The sequence below is a fragment of the Engystomops pustulosus genome, chromosome 11 (assembly GCF_040894005.1).
Source record: "Engystomops pustulosus chromosome 11, aEngPut4.maternal, whole genome shotgun sequence".
NCBI lineage: Eukaryota > Metazoa > Chordata > Amphibia > Anura > Leptodactylidae > Engystomops > Engystomops pustulosus.
In genome coordinates this window covers 82305819-82322499 of record NC_092421.1, presented here as the reverse complement: position 1 = coordinate 82322499, position 16681 = coordinate 82305819, and the positions used below count along the sequence as shown (strand labels likewise).

The following is a 16681-nucleotide window of genomic DNA, read 5'->3' as shown; positions in this document are numbered from 1 at the left end:
CCACAGTACAGAGATAATACACACAGTGATGTCACAGTACAGGGATGATACACACAGTGATGTCACAGTACAATACATTTAGTATACATAATGTCATACTATAACACATACGGAAAAGATTTATAAAAAATGAAAGAATGGAGATTATGCTGCGGTGGCCCATAAAACGACACAATAACTTCTGAGAGTCCACTGTATTTCCATGTATTCCTCCTGTGACATGTAATTTCCTCTACCCCTCTACCTCTGCCCCCGCTATCACCCCGGGGCCGGGAGCAGGAAGTGTCCTGTAATAGCGCGGGTTATAATCGCCAGCGGCGCGCGGTGCATTGTGGGGCTTGTAGTCGCGGCACCTCGTGCTGCCTCCTGGTGAGACGTGACCGCAGTGTGGAGACTGGTACATATATATATATATATGAGGGGGGAAATGGCGGGAACACCGCGGGGGTCTCCTCATGACAAGTGTGTGAGGAGAAGCGTCTCCTATGTGATATATACATCCCGGGCAGCCACATTCCTGTCACAGGGAGACACGTGACACCTCTATACTGCAATACACACAGAATAACGCATCCAGCTGGGCTGCTCCTTGCGGTAATATAATGAGAATGACGCATCCTGATGCCGTCTGAGGCATAATATACGCAGCACCGCGATTTTATGTTACCCATTCTTATGTCTTTTCATTTATTTTATTTGTTCTGTATTTATTTTGTGCATTTCTTTAGTGTCTGCCTATTTATGTAATGCAGCTTCCCGCATGCACCTGTATGGAAGGTTTTTAAGGTGTTTGCACACAGCGAGGCCCAAAACATGTAGCTGGATGCTACGTCTGTGTTCACAGGTTCTGGTTCGGTTGCGTTTAGAAACAGAATCCAACCGGGAAGCGGAACTGAAACTGAGGGCGCGTTCACACGTTGCGTTTTGGTTGCGTTTTCATTGCGTTTGAAACGCATATACAGCAGCTGATGTGAGGTAATTTGCCTTATTACATTACCGTTTACGTTTGTAAACGCAATGTTAACGCATGTGTTTACGATGCGTTTTGTAAACGGAAACGTTAACAGTGATGTAGTTAGGCAAATCACCTCTCCTCAGCTGTTGTATACGCGTTTCAAACGCAATGAAAACGCAGGTCAAAACGCTACGTGTGAACGCGCCCTGAGGCGTACAGCGGCCATGCCCCTCCCTGCTCCGGAACGCAGCCTGCCCCTCCCACTTATATCAATGCGATACGGGTCAGGGCGCATTCACACATTCAGGTTTTCAGATGCAGTTTTAGAAACCAAAAGCAGCTGCAGATCATTAGGCCGCGGTCACCCGTTACGCTAGCGACACGTTCACAATACACCACTAGCGCACAGGGGGCGGGCCTCGATAACCCGATTGCATGCTTTTCTCTGGAAACGTATATGCGATCAGCCCAAGGCCTGCCCCCTGTGCACTAGCGGAACGTGTGACCGCGGCCTTATGGGTGGGAACATATAATTCAGGCTGCGTTCACACGTGGCATTTCAGATGTGTCGAAACGCATGCTTTTTAAATTACAATGCATTTTCTTCATTCCTGCAACTGTAAACATTACACGGCTGCTTACACTTTCAGCAATGAAGAAAAACTCTTCCACAGTAGCAATGTAACATATAAAAATGCATCCGTCTAAGCGCCACGTGTGAATGCGCCCTCAGAGTTGGATCAGTAAAGTAGTACCGCTTCGGGTGCGGTCACGCATTTATAAGCGCAATGCTAGCGCAATGGGGGTCCGAGGCGCACCCCCATCGCGCTAGCATTGTGCTTGTAAACGTGGGACCCTTCTGCATTTGCAGTGGAAATACTAGTGAGATTGGGCTGAGGCACACCCTCGTTGCACTTGTTATGCAGCGCTAGGGTGCGGTCACACGGTGCGTTCTTGTTGCGTTTGGCTGGTTTAAATCCGTTCTTCTTAATTTCTGGCAGGTAATGTTTTCACAGCTGCTTAAACCTCCCGAAAAAAAAATTATTAAAACGACCATAGACAAGGTAAACATGCGAGAACACATGCGGTGCGCTCACACGTGGCGTTAATGCATGCGTTTTGAAACTCAATACGAGAGCTGTAAAGATGAGACTTGCTATATTACATTGCTATTAACAATTACTAAACACAACCCATAATGCAATATTAACACGTGTTAAGATTTGCATTTACAAAACAAATGTTAACAGCAATGTCATTGGGCAAGTCTCCTTTTTACAGTGGTTGTGTTTCAAAACACATTCATTAATGCTACGTGTGAGCGCACCCATAGGGCTCATTCAGAAGGCTGTTATGGGGGGCCGTTATCTGGTGGCATGATTTGTGACCAGATCCTGGCCCCCCTAGATCTCTGTGGCTTCCAGTGACTGCGTGGTGAGCACGCGGTCACTGCACCGTCACTGAGTTGCAGCTGCTCGTCTGCCTATGGAGGGATGGAGAGTGCTCACACCTCCTCGTCATGGCCATCTGAATGTACCCTTCGGGTGTGGCCACGCGTGGCGTTTTTTACGCACTAACTAAAAGCGTCCCAAAATCGGCCTAAAAACTCCATGTGTGACATCACCCTCAGGGTGTGGTCACACGTGGCATTTGCAATGCGTTTATAAATGTTCACTATCCAGGTCCAACTCAGATCGAAACGCATAGAAACGCCGATGCGATCGGGCTAAGGCCCGCCCCGGTGGGCGCGACTTTGTCTGCGTTTGCAAGCGCAGACAAAGCGCTACGTGTGGCGCCAGCCTTGGGGTGAGTAAAAGTAGGAGGAGGAGCAGCACCTTTCAATTATTTGTCTCACCCATTATGATCCACACCTGCTTTTGGCTTCAAAAACTTCATCTGAAAATCTGAACGTGTGCTATCACCCTAACACCTAACCCTCAGTCATCTATCTTTTGCCTCCATGCATCGTCCTAGCCTCTCGCTCCTACGTGTTTAACTCGCGAGGTATTGATGCCTCAGGCATAGGGTTAGGTTACCATATGGATAGCAGTGGCCATAGAAGGGCAAAAAAAAGGACCCGCACACTATCCGCGCTCTCGTTCCTCCAATGCCCCATAACTTCTGGTCTTCAGGACTTAGGCCGTGACAAGGGAATTCAGGGGACCTCCGACCAATGCATAGCCTCTCTTGACCCCTGTCCAATGCAATAGCCTCTATGTCACAAAAAGTGACATGCTGTATTCCAAGTAGGCCTCACAATGGCTGAAGCCGGTCCAGTGATTCCTGGAACTTCTGTCTCTGGCATGGAAGATCGGAAGTAACGAAGGGACACGGGAGCAGGTTGTGCCTTTCTTTGCTGTCCCATCCCCATTTCAGAGTTCATGGAAATCCCCTTATCCAAATGATCATGAGGGCAGAGATTCCGGTTCTCCCAGGTGATGGTGCATCATGTTGAGCTTACTGCTCCATTCAGTGCCTAAGGGAGTGCGGAGGTCGGTAGTCAGACCCTAACTGATCCGAAAGCTTATGCAGGATAGGGAATAATGCTTTAAGGGGTCTCAGACCCCCCTATATACCTTGGTACTGACTCCTCATGGGCTCCAATCTATTCCATAATTTATGGCAACTGTGTAAATGTAAGTTTTTTGTTGGGTTACAAGACTTTTTGCATTTTGTAAGGTCTGAGAAACCCATTGAATATTAAATATTTGTTGATGTGTTTAGGCAAATGTCCCATCAATCACGTTGACTAAGATGCATTAGTGGTAATGTACACACGAGACGTAATAATGATGGATTAAGTTGCGTTTTTTTTTTCTGCAGAGAAACAAAAGACACGTCTGAGGTTTTATTTTTTTCCTTTTTCTCGTGAAATGGTTAAGCAAAGTTGCTGCGTCCTGCAAAATTTCATGCTAAACAGCGGCGTTCTGCCTTTATTCCGGTTTTATAGATACTTTCCCTCGATCACTCTTACGAGGCCAGTTTGTTTGTCAGATAAAGTAATACAAACGGCCGTATATTTGGCAGGAAACATTGCTGTTCAGGGCGCTGCCTAATGCACTGTACATGCGATACCCATTCTGGTTTATTTCTACAGTGCTGAATCAGCAGTTTTCTGTATCAGACCATCCGCCGGCCTGTACAGCGAGGCCAGTGATAGACGGAACCCACTTAACTCTTGGGTTCCATTCACACTATTATTTTCCTTTGGATTCCTTAGGATTTAGGGGTCCATCAAATTTTTGAGTCTAACCTTCAGGAGGCAATGAAAACCCAAAGTTCTATACATGACCAGTACTGTGATACCAGGATGGATCATTGGTGGTTGATTGGTGGCAGATGACTCCCTCTGTAGTGGATCGGCCTGATGGCAAAACTGCAGACGCAGTTCCTCTAGATGTGGTTGCCTGCTTGGTTCCTAGTGCAGCCACAATTTGGGGGTTTCAAGCAAATATACTCTTTACTATATTTGACCCTTTGGTTGGCTTGGTGTAGACCGCCGCTGCTTTCTTCCTTCTTCACCTTTCAGTCTCCAGTTGTCCTCATCCTTCCAGTAGAGGGTTCTGAGTTTTCAGAACAAGTGAGAGGGTACAAAAATAAGACCAAAATGAGGAGAGGGAGTCATGGTAAGCGGCAGACCAGGAGGTTTCCCCTCCTCCTTGGTTCCCCGAATTCTCTGATACCGATGTGGGTGAACCGGCATCCTATCACTGTGTTTGTCCCCCATGGTCTCCAGGGCTCCATACGGTTGGGTTGAAAGCGTTATGAGGCAGAGGATATTGACAGGGGGGCAGCTGTCACACCCTGAAAGATTAACTATAAAATGACTTATTCTTGGAAAACCTCTGCAGATTGACCACTGGACCCATCATAACACAGGATTGACAAGTGTCCGTCTAATGGTGGTCCATGTCCCTTCTCGAATGGAGAAGGCTGTAAAGATGTATTTATGTTGTAAGATTTAGAGTACACTGGGGGCATATCCTCACACTGCTGTGCATTGAGCTCTCTGCATTGCACTAGTTCCCCTCTGCTGTACATGACCGCTGTAGTATGTAACCAGAAGAATGCTACAGCTTTTGCAGAGTGGGAGGGCCTACGGAGCACAGCAGTGTGAGGACATGCCCCCAGTGCACTTCATAAATCAACAATCCTGGAATATGAATTAATTCTACTCAATCCTAATAATAATTTCCGTTTTGGAGTAGGTGATCTTAAGGTCAACGGAATTGACAATATAAAGCTACACAGTGTTTGGTATCAGACCTGGAGATCTTTTGTATTTTGTTCTGGTAAGGCTTGGACCAGCCTTCTGAGGACAGGCACCCACCATTGCTATATTTTCCATGTTCTGCTCCTTACCTACTTTATGTTTGTGGATACTTTTGGGTATGTCAGTCGCAACAGGACTGCATTTATATTCCATGTTTGTAGCTGGACTTGGAGCTCAGGGGTATGAGATGTTACCTGAAGACAGCATTGCCCCTTTGCTTCGGAGTATGAACAATATCAGCCAGTGATGGGACTGTGGAGCAGTTTGAATGCAGAGATTAGAGAATACAGCAGTGTGACGAGACTGCCCCAGTGCTCAAAGTCCAGCTACAATCCTTGTATATAAATGCATTTCAAAGTCCTGTTGTTACTGGCAACTCAAACAAAGGTATAATTACACAGATCTCCAGGGCCATTACCCAACACTGTCTGCAGCTTTGTATGGTCAGAATTGTTGTTGCAGTTGTTTTCTGTTGTAGATTGGTGCTGAATATTGTAAAAAAAAAATGTAAAAAATAGACGCACACAAATCTAGCACATTGCCGTGCACAGCTCCGCCCCTGAGCAGCTCATTTGCATAAAGATAAAAACTTCATTTTTTTCTACAATAACTGATCATTGGGAAACAGGAAAGGTATAACTTGCCCTACAAAACGTCGGTTTTGCTTGCGGTGGGATTTCGGAGACAGAAGACCCCCTTTACACTCTGCCTCGGAGTCAAGTCTGTTTTTATTTCTTTAATTTTATAAAAAAAAACTGCTTTGTAGTTGTCAACAACCCCCTCCCTATCCAGGGTATAAATACATGAGGTTATGTAGATAATAAGCTTCCCTCCTGGGCCCCGTATCCCCCAGGGATGTGCCGGTATCTTAGCATCAACAACAAACACGCTCCATCCAGTCTCAACCAAAGTTTCCAATTTGAGTCGTCGCTCGCCATTAATAAGCCGTCTCCGTATCTTTCTATTGTTTTCTCTCTTCGTCTGTTACATGTAATTACTTTTCTGATCACTTGGGCCTCTTTGTAGTTGAGGAGCAGCTGCTGTTAGCTCCCACCCATCGCCATTGATCATCGCAACCCGGGGATGTTGTGTCCTGGTGCTCGGCGTAATACATTATGTTACAGTGACAGAAATCAGGCTTAAGCATCGACTGTATGACAGATCCGTGCATCCTTCACTGCTCCTTTTTCCATGCAGCGGAGTCTCGGAAAGGGTTATTTTGTCACTTAGACTTGCATATCAGGTCAGCGCGAATATGAAAGCACCGACTCGCCGCCGCTGCCCTGTAGTTGATGCGGAAATGTTGATAAACTAATGGGGTATGAAATGTGGGCACTTTGTATTATTTGCATACAGTCTCTGAGGAGGTATGAAGCAAGCATAACGTGAAGAAAACCTCAAGCCGTTCAGAGGTTTATACCTGCTCGTCTTCCTACACGGTAATGGCGCACGTGGCTCGTTGTGGCGTTACGTACCGATTACAAATTCGTGCTTTATCCATTGCTATGACTTGGGACTAAAAATGGAACTTTATCCACAGTTATTATGGCCGAAGTTCACACCAGGGCTAATATTTCCACTGTTATGTTCTATCATTTTAGGGTTTGTTTTATGGCGGCCACTATCATGGGGTCCATTGGGTTTGGGTCACTCCATGACTCTACTTTGGCTTTCATTGTTACTGGAATATCAGAGTCCGATGCCTGATGGCTTCTCTGTCTCAGGTGTTGATGGAAATGCTCTATATGCTAAGCGCCGTCTTCCCACCCCGATATAGAGCAGGTTTTTCTTTTGTCCCCAAGCAGAATTTATTTTAATGGGTAACAAGTCGTTTTATGTGGATTTGCCTCGTCTGGTGGAAAATCGGTTGCAAAAATCTTTGTGTGAACAAGGCTTTGAAGGGAACTTTTCAGGACAATTTGAGGCATTATACCAGAGTCAGGTCCTTCTGTTTAGAGTCTCAAATCCTCCTCTGTCATCTCGGTTCCCCAAAAAACTAAAATAAGAATTATTCTTACCTTGACCGGCAGCTCCTGGCACCTTTACAGTCATCCAGCGAAGCGGCTTCATGGAGCATGTGCTATAGGTCTGGTGTATGCACATGCTGTGCTCTGCAATATCCGACACTCCTGTTCTACTGAAAGGAACAGCAGGACACATCCTTGACCTGCCGATACATCATTTATTGACAAGGGAACCTCCATTCTCTAGATTGCTGGGGGTTACGTTCTCCTTATTGGGGGTCCCATCAATCAGACTCACAAATCAGCTTGTTATCCCCTATTCTTTACCTACTTGGTACAACCCCTTTAATTGCCCATGACAGAGATATTTCAGGGCGATTAAGCCACTAAACCTCATCTCCATTCAGACCTGCACTTGGTTTCATGCCTGCTGAGGGTTCATGGTGGCAGGGTCGGCTCCAGCTTTTAGTCACCCCTGGGGTCCACTCACAGCCTGAGTGGACCCCTTTGCTGTGAACTTACATAGGTGGCATTAAAAATTCACCTGTTCCCAAAAATATTCCCTGGTTAATTATACCAAACAGCCCCCTCATGGTTATTTTATATAAAGCCCCCATCACCCCTTATGGATTGATAAGATATAGTCTCCTCACCCCCATGGATTCCTTACATACAGCCTTATGTGGGCCCCTCTGCAGCTCTGGGCCCTGGCACTTGCCCGCGTATGCCCAGTGCTGGCGCCGGCCCTGCACGGTGGAGTGTTTTTATTTTTTGCTTGTTTTTTTTTTTTATCCCCACTAAAAATATTTATCACTTGACTATGGGTTCTAGTAACCAGTGAAGGTCTCAGCAAATGGACACCCAAAAATCGTATGACTAGGTCTCAATTGTCAAATTTACTTTAGTACCTACCTATAAGCACAGATGACACATTGTAGCATCTCGGAAATCCGATTCTGACAATATGTGCTCAGCGACATCTGCTTCACCCATATGTACCCTCAATAACCGAACAATTCACCCGTAAACAATGGACCCCACTACAAAAGTTTTAACCTCGTCCAATGTTTTTGTTTCCTACTTCACCAATTGCCAATTCCAAAAGCACAATAATAGTCTTGCCATATATAACCAGCACTAATGGATGATATCCAGGGAATAGAGGATAAAGGTGGCATATCTTGACCTGATCTTCCCCTTTAAGTAAATGTGAGTTCTCCTCGGAAGGGCTGGTGCTGTGATCATCTCCCCCATTACGGCGCTGTTTATTTATCTGCCGTGTTGTTCCCGGCTCCGTTATGTCTTACAGTAGATGATTATCCCGCAGATCAAAGTTCTGCCGCCTCGGTGATGAGAGGGGACTTCAGCGATGCTTCATCTGTTGATTATGACTCATTACAGATGATAGATGACCCGCTGAACTCTCCAATTCCTGTTTTTGCTTGAGGAAAAAATAGATTTGGAGAGAAATCTCCTCTTCTGTGTTAGATATTGGCTGCACTGAAGCCCCAAGCCCATTTTTCTAATGCATGACATTAGGTATATGTGGGGCGATAACATTGACGAGTTCCGGGGATGATGTTTGGGCTGCGGTCGGCTTATCATACACTGACAGTTCTTATAATTTACACTTTCTTTTCCATCTGTTTGCAGGCAGAGCTTCATCATCGACTACGATCGCGGCTTTCGGACCCCTATTGAAAGTAAGTTGCAGTGAGGAGGTCGCCCCCTTCAGGTGCTGTGTATATTCTCCGCATAACGCGATGGGGTATTCCCGGGTGACCGGCTGCTGCTGTTTAAGTCGCATCTTGACATGATTGATGCTGCTGTATAAATTGTACTATCTCTGACACGGCCGGTAATAGGCGTCACCGGACTTATTTTTTCCACTGCACATCTGTCTTTTGCAGAAAAGATATTCTGTATATTAAAAAGCTCTTCTTAAAGGCACCTATAGGTGCAGCCACTGATGCTGCATTATCTAATGATGTATTATCCATTATCATTCGTGGAGGTGCATGGACGCAGTGGAGGGATATGGTGACGCAGTGGAGGTGCATGGACGCAGTGGAGGTGCATGGACGCAGTGGGGCTCATTTACTAAGGGTCCGAATCGCGCACTTTCGTCAGGTTTCCCGTCGATTTTGATTTGCACCGAATTGCCCGGGATTTGGCGCACGCAACGGCGCCGGCTTGCATGTGATAGAAACCGGGTGGCGTCGGGAAAACTCGACGGATTCAGAAAAACCGTGGTATTTTTAAAAAAAAATTGTCGCATAGCCACGCACTTACAAGCAACAGGAAGAAGATGGTGAACTCCGGCGGATTGCGAACGGGCCGGGTAAGTAAATGTGCCCCATTGGAGGTATAGGGACAGGACCTACAGATTGGTCCTTCCTTCTCTTCCTCTTGGCTCAACAAATCTGGAGATGTCTACACTTCTAGTGCAGGGAGGATTTTATATATAATAATCCTAATGTGTGTTGTCCCTAGTGGTTGGGTCTGTCCTAAATAGTTTTGAATGCAAATCATAATAAAATCTAGGTGGATAAAATTGAATTAATTGGGGTGAAACCCCTGTGACCCCCTCTGATCGAGTTCTCTCTGATAGATGTAGCTGTAGGTTGTGTCTCTGTCTTGACACTCCGTTTAATGCCTATTAGGGCTAAACCAGAGGACTGGGGCAAGTATGTGACTCGCGGATTGTGCATGACCGGTTCATGATTAGTTTGTTGCTGCTATTCCACGTAGAAGGCGGCACTCCTTGGGGCATTTTTTAGAGCTTGTGCGCCAGTTTTCTGATCTAGAAGCCCTGAAATAGGCTCAACTCCTGGCATGTGGCATCTCCATGCAAAATGGGGGTGTGAGGGGTCATAGACAGCAGCTGGGTGGGTCGGTGTTTGACCTGATCATGGGGATACTGGGTGTCAGACCCACCAATCTGAAATCAATGACCCATCGATGGGATAGGTCATCAGTATTTTTAGCCTTTTTCTTTTTGATGTGGCATAGAAAAGATGTGGTGCATCTTACCACGTGGACTGTAGCAACACCCCTATTGTATTTCTTTTATTTTGAAGAAAAAAAATTGGATAAAAAAATTATTTATTGTTGCCTTTGTGATAAGTTTTTTAAAAAATTTTTTAGATACTTTTTATATATTTTTTTTTTCCTTTTTAACATTCTTACATTTTCGCAGCCCCCAAGCACAATGGCAAATAACAGAATATTTATTTTCCAACCAATTAGTTTTCTGCTCTTTTTGCAGCCAGCGATCAGTAAGTGGGTGATTAATATCATCATATTTATATTCAATTTAACTTTGTGTAATTTTTATTTCTTGTCGGACAGTGTGTAAAGTTCAGCGAGGAGACAAATATTTATGTGGCCTTGTGAGAACGCCGCCTCGAGAGACGATATCTATAACTTCTTTAAAATGAGATAAAATATTCTTCAAATCCACGGTTACTTATCACGGATGACAGGAAGTGGGAAACATAATTTTGTTGCTTGGTTATTAATACCACAGCTCCTGGGACATAGCATTTTAGTAAACATAAATTTGAACAGGTAACCACATCACAGCGGATAACCTCTGGAGTCTTCCTATATTAAATTGTTCTAATATATGTTCGAGTTTACGTAAAATAACTCCCATTAGGGAAGCTTGACGGAGAACTTTAAATGTGTCATTTTTTTTTTCCCTTCGGTTCTTTGGGGATAACCGAGGATCTTCACTCGAAAAGAATAGATTTAGTTTTAAGTATATAGCAATTATGTCAAATCTATGTCTGACCTTTGGTCATTTAACATTTGAGTCCATTATGATATGTTTGCGGCATGAAAATAATATTGATCAAAAAAAAAATTTCCACTCTTATGATGTCTTTATGTTATGCTGTAGGTACATTCTGGATATGTAAAAAGCAAAATGTGCCCCAAATTTAAGTGCAAAAAAAAAAAAAATGGTGTAGCCAAGTCCATCACCAACAGTGGCGAGATACTGCACAGATAATTACTTATATACAGGCGGTCCCCTACTTAAGGACACCCGACTTACAGACGGACCCCTCTGCCCACTGTGACCTCTGGTGACCTCTATGGAGGTTACTATAGTCCCCGGGCTGCAATGATCAGGTGTAAGGTGTCTGTAATGAAGCTTTATTGATAATCCTTGGTCCCATTACAGCAAAAATTTTGAAAATCCAATTGTCAGTGGGACAAAAAAAAATGTCTAGAACTACAATTATAAAATATACAGTTTCCACTTGCATACAAATTCAACTTAAGAACAAACATTTGGATCTTGTACGTAACCCGGGGGACTATCTGTAATATTGTAATAACTGCCCGCACTGGTGGGGTTTGGGCTATACAAGAGACTGGAATGTGGAGTCTCACACTAAAGTCCTTTGCCCACAAGTGGTGTTCCTCTGAGCCAGCTCGTGGCCCCATAGAGGTCAATTGTGCATGGTCTCAGTATGGTGAGAGCTCCGTGTCTCACTGCATCGTGACCTACACGTGCAGCCACGCCGAAAAATATAGAGGAGGTCCCATTGTAGCCCGTCTTGTGGCGCCCAGCTCCTATGAAGATGAGAGAGCAGCCCTCGCCCTTCCCATCTCCACCTGGCTAAAACAGACCAGAAGTGCTCCCCTGCTTGTGGCCCATTACGGTTGTGGGGTTAGACTATTGTGCATTATGCACATGAAAAAAAAACGCTTGGCGTCTGGTACGTTATTCACACTCGTGTTTCAAGGAAGTAGCATAGAGCAGAGAAAATCTTTTCACTAACCAAGATCAGATTATTTTACTCTGTCCCAGCCTAAAAAGTTTCTAGGGTAGTGCCTGAGACATCCGAGGCATCAGATCCTCTTGTTTAGCCAGAGTCTCGCAGGACAGTTACTAATAATAATTGGACAGGTTCACAATTCAACATCCCTTTCTGTATACGGGCGGTCCCCGACTTAAAGAAGACCTGTCCCCTCTAAAAACTGCACTAGGAGCTTCTTACTAAAGTAAGCTGCTCCTAGTGCTACAACAGACGCCGCAGTGTTACACTGCTGGTGCTATATGAAACCTCTGATAACGCTAGCAAACACTGTAGCGCTGTACAATAGAAAATGCCGGACCGCGCTGTAAGCGGTCGTGCGTATTTATGAGGGGGCAGTCCGGGGCGCTGCTCCTACTCCATAAGCTGGTGGTGACTGCCGAGCTTCACGTCCTTAATCCCGCCCACTCTTGAATACGCCCGACCACTTACAGCGCGGTTCTGCGTGTTCTATTGTGCAGCGCTGCAGTGTTTGCTAGCGTTATCGGAGGTTTCCGATATCACTAGCGGTGTAACACTGCGGCATCTGTTGTAGCTTAAGCAGCTCCTAGTGCAGTTTTTAGAGCTGACAGGTCCTCTTTAAGAACTCCCAATTTACAGACAACTCCTAGTTACAGACGTACCTTTGGATGCTGGTAATATACTGAATTTTTAGACGTATAGACATAAGATCCTCTTAATTTTCTCATCTTCTAATTGTATTGTGGGAGGAGGTCACAACACGTATTCTGTATCAGCATTTGCCGATGTCGTCCTTTGCCGGAGATGTCTCATGTTTTGTAATTAGCTGCAGTTTGTTGCTTTGTATTAGTATAACTACAGTACTCTGTGTCATGTCTAATTGTCTATACATCTATAGTGTAACAACACACCGTGCGTATTGATTTATGTCTCCATTCTGGAAATGTAACCCTCTATCGGATGGTTTGTACATGTTGGGTTACCTGAGCTTAATGTCACCATCACCTTGAATGCATTTTCTTTTAAAATGCAGGAAAGTTTTAGAAAAGCTTTTTAGAGGGTCCGGATTTATATACGAAAACTCTTGGAGGGGATGTAAAAAACTACAATAACGTGGGTGCTTTCTGCTGTGTGTGGCCCCATTTATTTTAGTGTATCGGAATTGCAATACCAACAAGTCGTCTTGGAAAAAAAATTTAAGGAATTAAAAATACATGGTTTTGCTTTTCATGTCGGACAAAAGAATTTAAAGGGATGTTCTTGTGGTTACGGTATAGTTAAACAAATTTAACTGTTTCTGTGGCGTAGCTCCCCATCTATTGACTAGAGATGAGTGAGGTTTAGTTGCATCCTGGATGAACCGGACATATTGCCGGATTGGACGCCGTGCAGCCAATCTGGCAAATTGTCCCCCCTGCCTACTAACTGTAGGTGTGCCGTGCCACGAAAGGGTTCATTAGCCATAGCCCCCATTCTACATCAAGAAGAGCCTAGCGTCCAATTGATCGGGGTACCTCTTGGTGCAAGGCGGAGGTTGGGGCGGGGGGCATCCAATGGTCGGCACACGATGTGCCACATCCTGATAAATCCCATCCGTTATTCTTTTTGTTGTCACCCTTCAGGAGCTTTTCAAAGAAACTAGGAAAACCCCTTTAACCCCTTCACGCTCCGTGACGGATATATCCGCCACGGAGCTGTGAAGGTTGTATGAAGAAGGCTCACGGGCTGAGCCTTCTTCATACAGTGATGGGCTTTGCTGCATATCGCAGCAAAGACCCATCGCTATCACCCGCGGTCGGTGCTTGCACCGATCGCGGGTGTTAACCTCTTCTTTGCCGCCGGCAAAGTCGCCGGCGGCACTTTAAATTTGGCGGCGCGTGGGCGCCGCCATCTTACCTCCGATCGCCGCTCCCCCGAACGTCATCGGGGGGCGGCGATCGGTTGCCATGGTAGCCTCGGGTCTTCGTTTGACCCGAGGATACATGGCTTCTGCACATGCATTACAATGAGCCTGTGGCTCATTGTAATGTATAGTGTGCAGAAATGCCATATACTGCGATACAGTAGTATTGCAGTATATGGCAGGAGCGATCAGACCATCTAGGGTTAATGTACCCTAGAGGGTCTAAGAAACAGTGGAAAAAAAGAGAAAAAAAAAAGTTTAAAAAATGTAAAAAAATAATAAAATATTAAAAGTTCAAATCACCCCCCTTTCCCTAGAACTGATATAAAATATAATAAATAGTAAAAATCACAGACACATTAGGTATCGCCGCGTCCCAAAATGCCCGATCTATCAAAATATAAAAACGGTTACGGGCGGCGGTGACCTCCGGAACGGCAAATGGCGCCCAAATGTCCAAAATGCGACTTTTACACCTTTTTAGATGACATAAAAAATGTAATAAAAAATGATCCAAATGTCGCACAGTCCTCAAAATGGTAGCAATGAGAACGTCGGCTCATTTCGCAAAAAATGACCCCTCACACATCTCCATGCGCCAAAGTATGAAAAAGTTATTAGCGTCAGAAAATGGCAAAAAATTTTTTTTCTTTTTTGTACACATTCGTTTAATTTTTGAAAATTTATTAAAACGCAATAAAACCTATATAAATGTGGTATCACCGCGATCGTACCGAACCAAAGAATAAAGTAGGCATGTTATTTGGAGCGCAGAGTGAAAGTCGTAAAAACTGAGCCCACAAGAACATGACGCACATGCAGTTTTTTTCAATTTTTCCACATTTGGAATTTTTTTGCGGCTTCCCACTACATGGCATGGAATAATAAATAACATCATGGGAAAGAAAAATTTGTTACGCACAAAATAAGCCCTCACACAGCTCTGTACACGGAAAAATGAAAAAGTTATGGATTTTTGAAGATGGAGAGCGAGAAATCAGCGAAAATACCCTGCGTCCTTAAGGGGTTAAGCAGCCATTGCCATCAATATACCATTCACCGCCACCTGTTGAAATTGTAAAAACCCGAGTTCACCTAATAGTTCTGTTATTTACCCCTCCCGCCATCACATCTCTAATAATCCCCCATTTTTGCTTGGCAGACATGACACGGAAATTCTTGGCAGCGAAGGTGTTAAACCGTACGGATTTAATAGTTTTCATCTATTGTCTATTTTTATATATATATAACATATTTTTTCTCCTTTTTTTTATATATTTTCAATCTCCTCCTGTTTAGGTATAGCTGCTGTAGCATTATGAAGAATGATTGATGATCCGGGAAAGTTTCTTTTTGAAGCACTTGTTATATTGTGCAATGCACAGGGGGGTCAGCTACACTTGAGTGATGCATGATTTATCCGATATCCCTGCCACTTTCTCAGATAAAGCTGCTATTTTATCGAAAATGCCAGAGACGGTGATTTAGAATTTATAAGCTACCGTCCCCCCCCCCCTTCTCCTCCTCCTATCCAAATAATTGTCCCGATTACTTTCAGGTTTTGCAATAAAACGTTAAAGGTAATTGCACACAAATGTGATAGACGCCAAAACACAATAAAATTAACCTGAATTAGCCGGCTTGTCAATGAGAAGTATTTATGAAATGCAGGACTGTAATAAGGAAGACAGATATTATAGCTCGGAGGTGAGGTATTGCTTTAATGTAATACTCTCTGAAATTTAAAAAAGAAGCCATTATAATGGAGAGCGGTGGCTGAAATTAAGTTCTTCTAATAGGAAGCAATAACGTATCGGAAAAGGTAATGTTTTCTTGTATGGTGCTTATGTGAATTACCTACATTGTCATTTCCTGGCCTACCGGGAATTGCTAAGCAGACGAGAAGCCGAACCGGTTTTGATGAACCAAATTTCTAATTATTTATGAATGAATATAGCAACATATTTTATTTTAGTTTTTAATGGTTTCTTCTTCTAATTTTAGTTCGGGGTTTCTAAGAAAATGTAATTTACATCGATATCCTAAACGTAGCCATAAAGCGGAAGAATGCCTTAATAACGGTTCGCAGGTAAATTATGATTTTTCCTGCCTGATGAGTCTGCTTCGAGGCCGCCGTCTCCAGTATTTTTAGTATTGGGTTGAAGACGTGCACCGATTTTGCTTTTTTTTATTTTTTTTTTTATTTTAACCAAAGCCAAGTGCAGGTGGTTCAGCAGGAAGAAGAAGTAAAAGTTCTTTGATGAGATGTCCTTTTTATCTCTGAATACACTTAAAAATGGAGCTAAATCTTCATCAAAAAAGCAACAAAAACACAAGGGATAAATGTAATTTTTAGCTGGTGATAGGTTCCATGCCGATTTTAACAATGTTAGCATTCTGAATGATTTAAGTACATTATAAAAGTTTATTTCACATTAACTGCCTCCCTGGCCCCTCCCTTGGTGGGGTCTCACTCTACTCCCCAATCCCCCCTCCTCCCATCCAGCTCCCTCCCCTCTTCCCGGGGAGAAGGGTGGTGTTGTAGAGGAAGAATTCATAAGAAGACACAGGCTGCAGCTGCCCACTCCCTGGAACTCTCCACACACTGCTGGAAGGGAAGCAGGTAATGTGAAATAAAGTTCTATAAAGTAGTAACTATAGTAAGCATAGGCTTTCGGAACTTAAAAATGACATTCCTGGGGAAAGGTTCACTTTGATTGAAACCCATTTTTACTTATCAGCTCTACTTTTGAAGACCTGTGATTGCCACCTTATAAAGGTGCTGCTCAAACTAGT

General features: G+C 44.1%; 1 protein-coding gene across 6 annotated transcripts in view; it reads left to right on the top strand.

The window, feature by feature from the left end:
• The first annotated feature begins 258 nt into the window (after positions 1 to 258).
• Positions 259 to 16681, top strand: part of MGMT (O-6-methylguanine-DNA methyltransferase) — a 292365-nt gene continuing 275942 nt past the window's right edge. For 2 of the 6 annotated variants that reach the window (XM_072129981.1, XM_072129984.1), the window contains exons 1-2: positions 452 to 594; positions 8846 to 8895. Coding sequence is in view for 1 of the 6 variants with exons in the window: in XM_072129978.1 (XP_071986079.1) it covers positions 8722 to 8731; positions 8846 to 8895 (60 nt within the window). In the remaining 5 variants the exon portion in view is untranslated. Of the gene's footprint in view, positions 398 to 451; positions 595 to 8706; positions 8732 to 8845; positions 8896 to 16681 lie in introns of those variants that run through there. The other 4 variants (XM_072129983.1, XM_072129980.1, XM_072129982.1 and 1 more) reach the window with 4 other exon arrangements.